The sequence below is a fragment of the Diabrotica undecimpunctata genome, chromosome 4 (assembly GCF_040954645.1).
Source record: "Diabrotica undecimpunctata isolate CICGRU chromosome 4, icDiaUnde3, whole genome shotgun sequence".
In the NCBI taxonomy this organism is placed as follows: Eukaryota; Metazoa; Arthropoda; class Insecta; order Coleoptera; family Chrysomelidae; genus Diabrotica; species Diabrotica undecimpunctata.
The window spans coordinates 27468786-27481589 of record NC_092806.1 but is presented as its reverse complement, the minus strand read 5'-3'; the positions used below and the strand labels follow the sequence as shown (position 1 = coordinate 27481589).

Sequence of the window (12804 nt, the reverse complement as noted above, 5' to 3'; positions counted from 1 at the left end):
ACACATTTTTACTTTCTCTTTAGAATAAGAACACCACTGATTACAACAATTAAAAAAATACTTCCAACAAACTCAAACAAATTAACTTCAATCAATTAAATACAAGTGTGTACCAACACATTTGATTGAAAGGGAAACACATGAAGGGAAACAGTAGTCACAATTTTTGAACTGAAAATGAATCGGCTGAAAGTTTACCAGGTGAAGTCCGTTTGAAGAGGTTTACTCTCCGGACACTGGAACTCACTTAAAGCATGGGTGTATGTTACCTGAAGTAAAATTTAATTAAAATATTAAACATCAAATAATATTAATAACATTATGTACAATCTTTGGTAACTATATATATTTTAAAGGGTTTTTACCCTAATATTTTGGTGGCTCAGGCATGGTAACCTGTATTTTTAACCTGATGATGGAACTGTTGTTCCGAAAACGTTCGTGTTTTTGATGTAGCCCTTTTAAGGGTTTTTATAAAATATACCCATTTACAAAGATTCAACCTCTTTTTTGTGATACGTGGTATACAGCCAGCTGCAGGAATTATTTTCCTTGTGGATTTTTTTAATATGAGAATATCAGTAGAAAAAATTAAATGTATAGTGATCAGTAAAGAGCCACGTAGATGCAAACTAGAAATAGATGGCAAAATTGTAGAACAAGAAATGAAATTAAATTACCTAGGAGTAGAGATCACTAGTGACAGGGATATAAGAACAGAGACCACAAGGCAAGCATCAAAAGCGGCGAGAGTAAGTGGTTGCCTCCGAGAAACCATATAGAGAAACAAATATCTGACCACGGAAATCAAAATGAAAGTATACAAGACAACGGTAAGACCAATCCTAACATATGCAGCGGAGACAAGGACCGATACAAGAAAGACGAAACAACAAATCAACAATATCGAAATGAAAGTACATGTAACATGTAAAAAACATGTAAACCGAATGGGACCAGATAGATTAGCGAACATCTGTAAAAACAACAAGCCGTATAGCAGAAGACCCGTTGGAAGGCCGCCAAAAAGGTGGAAAGATAATGTACAGTCAACAACGACTGAAACAGAATAAGAGGCAGACAAACAGGAGTAATACTAGTCACACGAAGAAGAAGAAGAAGAAGAAGACCTATAACGGAAAATAATAATATTATTATGATCCCTGTATTATTAATATTAGTTACGCCTCTGTTTTTTACTAGTTAATCATCAAGTATCATTTCATCGGGACGCCTCTGTTCAAATGTGTGTATTTCAAAAACATGAAACGTTAGAGTTAAACATGAAGAATGGAAAAGTATTTGTTTATATAGTGCCCTCAACGTCTGTTTCCACAAATAACGCATAAATCTGTCAGTGGGCTATACAAGTCTGTGTTGTGTCTCTCTTCGGAAAACAAATGCCGAACATCTCGAGGAAAGCTAATGAGAACCTTGTACTTTGCTATCGAGTGAATCATTCGAAACACTATATAAATTTCGCTCTGTATATTTTTATTTTTAACTTGTTTCCATAAATCTGTTCATTTTCGAAGACTGATAGCCATTAAGTGAGTTATGGTTGTGCTGTGCTTTGTTTTAACTTCCGAATAATTTCTAAATATGTAATCGTAATTTGTTTATCAGTTTATAAAGATATTATAACAGGATCAAATGACTATATTTTAACTAAAGAAAAACGAAAAAAAAAAAACAAATTTTGTTAACAAAGACAGAAACAGTGAAGACAAGCTACAGAGTTCATTTAACCCTGCACCGTAAAATTTAAAAAAATACCAATTTTGGTTTATTGGATTTTTTTAAGGGCATACTGATTCCAAATTTTTTAATAAACTAATTTTGTATTTTATTATATTTCATCTACATAAAATAAAATAGTTATTTTACCCCACAATAATTAAAAACGAAAACCATTTATTATTACCATTTTCTAAAAACTGAAAAAGACCAATAAAATTCAGCAAAATTGATCTAAAACTATCAAAATATACATCAACACATGTTTATAAACAATTTTTGCACACATAATGCGAGTGCTTTAAACATAAAATTTTTACAAGTTACACAAAAAAATCTTGTTTGACTTTCATATGCTCAAAGATAACACCCTTATCTACTATTTAAGTTATTAGGATACACTCTAGGCAACTCAGTTGACGTACCTACTACCCCTTCTCTTCCTTGACGTTCTTGGAGCGGTAGATTTTTCATCAAGGACCTTCATTTTAATTGATTGTCGGTTTTTTCATTGTGATTATTCAGGAGGTTATTATTGTATGAGTATATATGTATGAGTTTATGGAACCGATATTCATTGGCGTGTAAAAAAACAATCATGGGCCATCTTCTGATGTTTCTTGAAACATCGTAATTTGTTGATCAATTGTGTCTACCTTGGCTTTCGTTGACTTATAAAACGAAATAATATCACGCTTATGTTTTTCACCACTTTCTGGATCCATTTGGTAATCGTGATGCGTTGAAGACGCCAGAATATAATTTTTTCCCTTTTTAGGAATAAACAACACAATTGCTGTATCTTCTGCAAACCCAAATATACTGCTAAATACTTGTCGCGCCTTTGTATTAACAAATTCTATAGACAATTCTCATTTGTTTTTCCTGATTGTAGCAACAAAAGTTAACTAATGGTCTTGCAAAGTGATGCTATCAATATAAAGGAGGTAAATTAATTGTCACATGTTAGATTGCACGATGTACAAGATATTGGTATGATTATTCTTTTCACGATAAATTGTGCACTATTTTGAACCCCGCGTGGTCCTTTCGGCTGTTATCCAACATAAATTTCCAAGTTCTTTGTATAATGCCTTTTAGCATCGAATAAACAAAAAATCCCATATTTGTTGGGTTTTGATGAAAACCCAATTATATGAGGTAAAGATTTATCCTGCTGTTTTCTTTGATCTCTCGTAAATCGATCATCAAAGCAAAGGCATCGTAAATAAGAAATCGTTTTTTCGAGATTGTTAGCCAAAATCTTTCAAAGCAACAACTATATTTGTCACATAAATCGTTCATGCTTAGATGCTTTTTAGAAACCCACTCATAAATAAAAACCTAACAGACCTCTTATTTCGACTGCATTTGTAGGTCTATCATCTCTTTCTCTTGTGTAGTTGTTTTCTATTTGTTGAACATATTGCTCTGACTGAGCATCTTCAAACTATACATCAGAATCTACTTCATCTAAAAATCGCTGTAAACGTTCGCATTCCTTTTTGTAATTCATTTTTATTGCCTATAACTGAGAATAACTTAAAAACAAATACCTCTCTTTGTAAATACCAATACAATCCTGACTTACATCTTACGTCACGCCTAGGCTGATGGACCCTACCCACCCATTTCACGAAGTCCAATCATCTAATTTAATAAGGTACTGTAAACAGTGGCGCTGTAATTTAGCCAATGTTTAAATTATATGAAAATTCCCAAGAGCAGGGTCTGTCAGACTAGCCGCGATCGGTGCAGGGTTATATTATATGGAGTTAGTGCTACAAATAAAATAACTTGTGATGATAGAATGATTGTAAAAAGAGATCGTTTTCACGTATCTAAGGTCGTTATTACAGAGCAATGAAGAAATAGATGACGATGCATGCAACATAGATCATAATCGATGAAATGATAGGAAGTGATTGGTGTGTTTTGTGACAGAAAGCTTGCGGTGAAACTGGAAGTAAATTATATAAAGATCAGCTATGATGTATATTATATTTGCAAAGGGGATTATTATTGGTATGACTCAAGATAGAAACTTTTGAAAATATCTAATAAGAGATATCATTTCCACATGGGGATAAAGGCAAATATATTCGAAATCCTCGATCAACGTATATATTACGAGCGTCATGAAGAGACCCGAAATATCAAGACCCTCGATCAATGTCTGTACTACCGCCGTTGGGAACTTGATACATATGTGTACAAATAAGCGACTGTAATTTTGCCCATAATTCGCCATTATTTTGCCTAATTACTCTTCTCAAGATGTTTCACAAATGCTCTACGGAGTTCAGGTCTGGACTTCTAGTAGTAGCAAGTACCCGAATACCAGCATTTGTAAAGTATGCCATTGTGGTCCTGGCTATGTGCAGCCAAGCATTATCCTTTATAATGAGCAATTTTCACCATATATTTTTCCAGACATTCTCCAATATCTCTGCATCCAGACAAAGCAACATATGTATCAGCTTTCAAAGAAATGCTGCCTTACCATACCATTATACCTTCACCACCAAACTGTACTCTAGAAGAGAAGCAAGATTAACTATAGCGTTCTTCAGACCTTCTCCACTTTCTTTGACGATCATCAGATAAATATATTGTAAAACGAGACTTATCTGTAAACAGCAAGTTTCTCTAATCTTCTATATCCAAATCTGCATGGGCTTAAGAATTTTGAGCATTGTTTTCTATGATCTGCGTCTAATAAAGTACCTGAAGCAGGTATATGATAAATTTTGTTCCCATAACCTGGGTATCAGGTTGAAACTATGGTACCATGAACGTCTGCCACTCTCCTAGTCAAAGCTGTAGCAGTACAGTAACTGTTCGCACTCGAAGCACTTGAGGTCTAGGTAACCTATCTTCCTCGGCGTTTGTTGACCTTGCTCTCCAGATCTTTTTGAATAAGAACCAGTTTCTCGAAATTTTTGTAAAGCATCGGGTATTGTACTTTGCGAAACAGCATTTTTTCTATAGACAGGAATCCAATGCCCATGATTATGCAAAGAAACAAGCTTAATAAAGTAATAATTAGTAATTATTACGCCACTTGATCTGGCCTCATTCTAAAATAATCCTTTGTTATTAAAAGCACTTTTTCCTCGAAAGAGCAGCCAAAAATACACCAAAAAGAAATAAAATCAATGTAACAAGCATTATTTTTCAAGTACATAGTACATATTCGATTTGTCGAGAGCACGTTAACAAAACATTTCTCTTCAGCCAAAAAAAAAAATGCCAAACTGTTAAAAAACGAATAGATAAAAGCAATTTAATTTTGATAAATATATTTAATCATTATACAGGGCAATTCAACAAAATTAATGAGAGAAAACTTTGGAATTTCACAAGTCAGTTGACTTCAGTCAACCTATTGCACAACCTATGTACAACAAATTTCATGATTCTGATATTAGCTGTTTATGAACTAATTAAAGCATTCCACATCTTTGCCCTTGGCACGTGAAAATGATAAGTTCATAATATCTAAAAGCAATGAGAAAATCACAAAATGATCTGAAGAAAGAAAAAGAGAAGCCCATTAAAAAAAGAAGAATAGTTTAACCCTATTTTTAATGCGCATACTCTTATATTAAATGTCACATTATTTTTGTTATTTCACATAAAACTAATAATGCTTGCTACCTTTTTGGCTTTAATATATTTCGCCCCACCACGCAAAGTGTCTGAAGAAGAATGCGACAATTCCCGTTTTACTTATATCATAAAACTTAAGACTTATGAGCGCATTTGCTTTGGTACAACTTCAAGTAGAGAAACTGGCTTCATCGGCAAAGGCTTATCCCCCCAGCAGAAGAGATTAATGCCTGAAAATAATTCTCGCACAGGACCAGGATGTTACAATACAGAAAAAATTGGAACAGCCTTTCACAAAATTCTCACTAAGAAGAGAAGTATTAAAGGAACTTCCGCTTTAGCAAGCAAAGAAAAAAGAATTATGTTTCCCACACAGAGCCAGCAGACACCTTCACCAATGGCTCATCAACCTGTTTCGCGTAGATATGTCACTAAGAAGTCAGCTAAACCATTTCTAATAGGTGCTAAAATACGGGAGATAAAAATTCCTGATATACCAGGGCCTGCCGATTATAACCTTCAAAACATTTCTTTGTGTAACAGGTCGAACTTTCAGTATAATTTTGGAAGTCCTACAAGAAGTTCTTGCGTAAAGACCATTTGTGTCGTGGAGCCAAAAGATACTTGCCATTTGTGTAATAAAATTTGTGGTGGCGAATACTGGCACCAAAATTATACTAAGTTCTTGTGTCAATCTTGTTTTATGATAGAGCTGGCTACAAAAGAATTTTACTCTCTGGATGAACTAAAGCAATTAACAAAAATTAGAAATTGTTCGTTTATGCATCAACATGAAAAAACCACAGCTGCGTTAACTTTATTACCGCGAAACAAGATTAAGAAGAAATTAGATATTGAGAACTATTTGGAATTCTACATCAAATGCTTCTAATAATGTGTGTGTGTATATAATATATCCAAAATAAATATAATATATATTTAAACTTATAATTCGATTCAAAATTTTATGATTAACAAAATCAACATCGGTATAAGCAATCGCCCACTTACTGACCAAAGGCTTCTGCCGGATAAATTAGTAAGTGTTATGGCACTCTTTTGTCCTCGAATTGAGAAATTGGTTCCGAAGGCGGAGGAACTATAAATTAGTCAAAGGATGCAGAAAACAAAGGAGAACTAACTGTCTTAAAGGCCTGTTGGTATTCCAAAATTCCATTCTATTCCATTTTCGTATACTTCGTATTCGTATTAAACCAATGGTTGTGATTCGTAACGTACGTATTACTTTTTCCAGATCCAGATTGAACAGTATACAGGAGAGAGAGTCTCCCTATCGCAGCCCGTTATTTGTTTTAAAAGGTTCAGACAGCTCCCTCTGAATATGTACTCTACATTCAACTTTTTCAAGAGTTAGTTTTGTTAAACTTACTAACTAATTTGGTATTCCTAGCTCTTTCATTGCTTTGAACATTTCTCTTCACTCTTCATAGAGTCGTAGGCTGCTTTGTAGGCTGCTATAAATATGTGATTAGTATGTATGCCATTTTCCAGTGTTTTTTCCAAAATTTGTTTCAGGGTTGCAATGTAATGAATTGTCAATTTACCAACTCTAAAACCAGCCTGATATTTTCCTACTATCCGTTCTTCATATGGTGCCATACGGTGACATAGTGCTGTGGAAAATATTTTATATGCTGCATTTAGAAGCGTAATTTCTCTGTGGTTAGTGCATTCAAAGATATCTCCTTCATGGTGCAAAGTATTCCAATATTATAATCATTGGGGAGGGATTTCTGTGTTCATATTTCTTTTATAAGCTGCTGTAATGCCATTATGGTATCATGGCCAATTTTTTTTCTTTTGTTGCATTCTTGCATTCATCTTAATGATTTTTACAGGCACAAATTTCTGTTCATTTTTCATCTTTTGCTGCTGCTTCAATGTCTTTCTTTATTCTGGTCTAGTAGGAGTACATATCTGTCTGGCCTTCTTCATTTACATTTTGATTCCTTAGCCTGTTGGTGATGTTTTCCGAGTACCGTTCTGCACTTTATTTTCTTTACTGATGTTTGAAATTCTAGCCCTCAATATTGAGATCACTAGGCAATGATTGAGATCTATATTTACGCCTCTATTACTTCTGCAGTTTATTACGTCTGTTTCATGCCTTGAATCTATTAAGATGTGATCAATCTGATTCTTTGTTCTTCTTCAGGAGAGGTCCAAGTTACCTTCTGTATGTTCTATAGACTGAGATTGTGTAGACTATGCTTTCCTATCGTGGGCAGGAAAACTCGCTCCTCATCCTATTATTGCATTCATGTCACCTAATACAATCTTAATGTCTTTTCTGGGACATTTCCTGTAGGCTTCCTCTAGGTTTTCAAAGAACTGTTCTTTTATTTCCTTTGGTTTGTAACCAGTTGGGACATGTGCATTGACCAAACTATAATTAAAGAATTTTCCTTTTAAGCGCAAATAGCACTTTCTTTGAATGTAGGCTTTAAAGCCAATAATAATCTTGTTAAAGCAACAGAAAATACCATAGTCCTCATAGATTTTAACACCGATTGAAAGTCGGCAAAGGACGCTGTTTGAATATTGTGAGGCCTGTGAAACAGAAATGATGTGAAGATTTACTTGCACAGTTCTACTAAGAACAAGATTTCATTATATCGAATATTTACTAAAAATTACCACCCAGAAGACTCAACACCTGGAAGTCAAATGCAGAATCAAATAATATAGTTATTAGGAACCAAATCGACTTCATTCTATTAAAAAATCGATTTAGAGACTGCATCAAATCAGCTAAAACTTATCCAGGTGCTGACATTGGATCTGATCACAATCCGATAGTAGTTGTAGGTCTGATTCATTGTAGAGACACAAGCTGATCAAAAAGTAGTCTCGAAAAAATATTGTTTTAACCCAACTCTAAGAGGCGAAAGTTAAGAAAACGGTTCAAAGATAACTGAGCGAAAATTTAGATTAGAAAAATGTAAGAATATCGATAAGGGCACTAATATAATTATAACAGTAAAGAAAATCTGTGAAAATAATTTAAAAGGCAGCTCAAAGCTAAAAAAGAAGGCTTGAATAATAGAAAACATAGTGGATTTGATGGAACAACCGGAACTGGGAATGGGGATGGAAGGAAACAGTCAACATCTAGCTAAACAATATCATGAAATGACAGAAGTCGAAAATAGATACGACATGTATAATAAAGTTAAAGAAGCAACTCGTAACTTAGATAAGAGACAAACTGCACTGCTATATAATGAACATGGTAAAATAATATTTGAAGTAAAGGAAAAACTTAAAGAATGGGAAAATTGCATTACGCACCTAGTATTCGAAGACGATAGAATTAATTCACCTCCGGATAATACGACGGACGGATACAACTACGGCGGACCCCTAATAATACACTCTCAGGTAATACAAGCCATACAATAATAAAAAAATGGCAAAGCGACAGATCCTGATACAATTCCAAATAAAATATAGAAGCTTGTAAATGACAACAATGTTTTAGAGGCTATAACTTTGTTTTTCAATACTATTTATACCAGCGACACTTACCTAATGGTTGGTCCAATTCATTGTTATAGATCTAGCTAAGAAGACAACAGCAAAAACTTGTGCTGATTATAGAACCATCAGCCATCTATTGAAAATTTTTCTAAAGGTAATGGGCGTATCTATAATAAATGCGGGAAATACCTAAGTCATAGACAACCTACATTAGAAAACCTATATTATACATCACAAGAAATTAAACAAAAATCATTAAAACGTGTTTGTTAATAAATTCACTGTATAAGTAAGATAATATTATATTCCGTACTACTCCGAAAACTTATTGAGCAGCGCTGATTGACACAATAGAGAAGTAAAATGTCATACATCTAGATGTTGTAATAGAGATCTGAGCTCATGGTACAATGAATACACAAGGTATGATATTGCGCATGACATTTGACAGCTGGCCCAGGAGTGTGACGTAGTCAAGACCGCTCGAACCACCTCGAACCCATTATTACAGCTTAACGTACACATTAATTTTGAAATTATGGTCAAAAAATTATCTAATTTTTTTTATGTTTTGTTTTGGTTATAATTGAATAAAAAATATATTTTCAGTAGCGTAAAACCTTTACTTTTCCTAGGTATTCAGGCGAAATATTTATTTTTGTTTTCATACATATATGTACTAATAATATAAGCACTCTTTTTGTATGCAAATCCGTTGAAATTTAAAAATTTTCTGCAGAGGAAATACTGTGAATAGGTAAATAGTAGTAGATTTGCTTATTCTGATTCACTGTCACTCACTTCCAAGCAATTTTACTGAAATAAAAACAAAATAGATTACAATAAAAAAAATCTGTTTTACAATTCAATATGGTATTTTAGATGAGTTATAATGAAATTTAGTAAAATAAAGAATATACACATTACTAAAACCTACCGATTATTATATGCAAAATTTACTTATCAAACAATATAATAATATGAAAATAAGACACAAATTAGTTCAAATGCAAAACACAATAAATATCGACTTCAGACGACTTTACACCGGCAAGACAGAAGGTTTGTATAAAAACAAAAGTTCAACAATAATATCAGTTATCTATGGTGACTATTGCAAATTGCAAGTTATGAGATAATAAATATATTTTAAAGTTACTCAATACTGACTGAGTCATCTATTTTATAATAGAAAAATAATTTAGATATAAATAAATATAAGGTTGAATGCTCGAATAAATGAACTTTGATCAGATAAAAGGCATATATCGAGCACAGTTTAATTAAATCTTGCCCAAGTACTTTCGATCCCTAGATCATCTTCAGGGGCATCTGAAATAAGCCAAGAAACGTTTTTTTATAACCAAAGAAATTGAATAACTTCGATAAAAACTCGAAGTTTTATGGTTGAAAAAAGGTTTTTTATATGATTAACGTTTATAGACTTACTTCGTCAATTGTGGCCTATCCGGCAAGAACAAGATGTCATAAACATAAAATTGTACATTACACTACACTACAAATAGACAAACAAACACTTTAAAATAATTTAAGGGAGGCTACATTGCTTGAAGAAGTCGGAGACAGAATGGCTCCTGATCTAACGGAAATGTTGGGGTGACATGTGACAAATGACAACTTGGATGAGCAGTCACAATCATAGATATGTGATCTGCACCTTTTACAATTCTATGAAACTAAGTATTGACCAAAAGTCCAACTGACACTACTATAGGAGATCACTGATGAAAAATAAAAATTATATAGAATATTTTTAAGTAAATTGAATAATCCAGATCTCACACTCAAACATGTCTGTAATAATTAAGGTGTTAGTTTGAGAGCAACTGAAATAGACGAAAAGTAAGAATGCAAGAAGCGGACTAAACAATATGTTAAACAGTGGGTGGTTGACTACAATAAAATGGTCTACCAAGCACTATCTGTAATATAGAAAGGAAGAGATCTGACTATGTAATTAAAATACTAATGATTGAAAATCAAAATGGAAAGCAAAATATATAAATGGGGTGTAATCCAAGTAGTTCAGTTGAACCCACAGTCAATGGTATAACTATAAAATTACTATGGATGTGCTCAGTGCAGGAAGTCTAAACAGTCGAGCTGGGTCCCCTACGAGGTGAAGCTGTAATAAAGTTTTTAAAAATAGGTTTAAATTTAGTACAATTTAAATTAATTTGAGTATTAAGACAGTGAGAGTTTTCATTCGTTTCCCTTGTAATTTCCAAATCTTCCAATAAATCCAACTCCATATAGTTTTTCTTTCTACTAATGTCATGTAAGATAGATGAACCAGTGTTGATGTTAAAATTGTGTTTACTGGATAATAAGTGTTGACCAAGAGTTTCAGAACATTTGAAAAGACCAAACTCTTCAAGTTTTGGTCAACACTTATTATCCAGTAAACACAATTTTAACATCAACACTGGTTCATCTATCTTACATGACATTAGTAGAAAGAAAAACTATATGGAGTTGGATTTATTGGAAGATTTGGAAATTACAAGGGAAACGAATGAAAACTCTCACTGTCTTAATACTCAAATTAATTTAAATTGTACTAAATTTAAACCTATTTTTAAAAACTTTATTACAGCTTCACCTCGTAGGGGACCCAGCTCGACTGTTTAGACTTCCTGCACTGAGCACATCCATAGTAATTTTATAGTTATACCATTGACTGTGGGTTCAACTGAACTACTTGGATTACACCCCATTTATATATTTTGCTTTCCATTTTGATTTTCAATCATTAGTATTTTAATTACATAGTCAGATCTCTTCCTTTCTATATTACAGATAGTGCTTGGTAGACCATTTTATTGTAGTCAACCACCCACTGTTTAACATATTGTTTAGTCCGCTTCTTGCATTCTTACTTTTCGTCTATTTCAGTTGCTCTCAAACTAACACCTTAATTATTACAGACATGTTTGAGTGTGAGATCTGGATTATTCAATTTACTTAAAAATATTCTATATAATTTTTATTTTTCATCAGTGATCTCCTATAGTAGTGTCAGTTGGACTTTTGGTCAATACTTAGTTTCATAGAATTGTAAAAGGTGCAGATCACATATCTATGATTGTGACTGCTCATCCAAGTTGTCATTTGTCACATGTCACCCCAACATTTCCGTTAGATCAGGAGCCATTCTGTCTCCGACTTCTTCAAGCAATGTAGCCTCCCTTAAATTATTTTAAAGTGTTTGTTTGTCTATTTGTAGTGTAGTGTAATGTACAATTTTATGTTTATGACATCTTGTTCTTGCCGGATAGGCCACAATTGACGAAGTAAGTCTATAAACGTTAATCATATAAAAAACCTTTTTTCAACCATAAAACTTCGAGTTTTTATCGAAGTTATTCAATTTCTTTGGTTATAAAAAAACGTTTCTTGGCTTATTTCAGATGCCCCTGAAGATGATCTAGGGATCGAAAGTACTTGGGCAAGATTTAATTAAACTGTGCTCGATATATGCCTTTTATCTGATCAAAGTTAATTTAGATATATGCTTACATATGTGTCTTTATACAAATATCCACTTCGCAAGGGCTTAAAAAATGTGATGGGTAAAATTTAACCGGCGGCCGTATTCCAGACGAGCGCGTAAAAAATTGCCAGTAAGGCGCGACTGTGTCTGAGACTTGTGTGTACTCGTGGTGTTTAGTTACTGTTTATTTATACTGTATAGTATTTTTTTTGTAAAACTGAAAGTTTTTATTTGCCATTGTATATCTGGATTTGTACCTTTTTCAAAGTGCGCTGTGCAATTGCTTGTTGCAATAGTGACAATGAAGATAAAATCTTTAGGTTTCATACATTTCCTAAAGATAGTGTGACCAGAAAACTGTGGATTATATCTTGTTGTAGATAGGATAATTTTAATTGTAATACTGCAAGAATTTATTCTAAACATTTTAAAACTGAAGA

General features: G+C 33.1%; 1 protein-coding gene and 2 long non-coding RNA genes across 3 annotated transcripts in view; 2 read left to right on the top strand and 1 right to left on the bottom strand.

Annotated features, from left to right (window-relative positions):
• The window catches only part of LOC140439336 (uncharacterized), a 393647-nt gene that overhangs the window by 96423 nt on the left and 284420 nt on the right, over positions 1-12804 (bottom strand). The window lies entirely within an intron of this gene.
• The window catches only part of LOC140439337 (uncharacterized), a 432790-nt gene that overhangs the window by 170155 nt on the left and 249831 nt on the right, over positions 1-12804 (top strand). The gene's annotated exons all lie outside the window — the stretch shown is intronic.
• On the top strand, positions 5327-6296 carry LOC140438176 (uncharacterized). The gene has a single exon (XM_072527888.1). It carries the CDS (start codon positions 5387-5389, stop codon positions 6239-6241), a length of 855 nt encoding a protein of 284 aa, XP_072383989.1. The 5' UTR covers positions 5327-5386; the 3' UTR covers positions 6242-6296.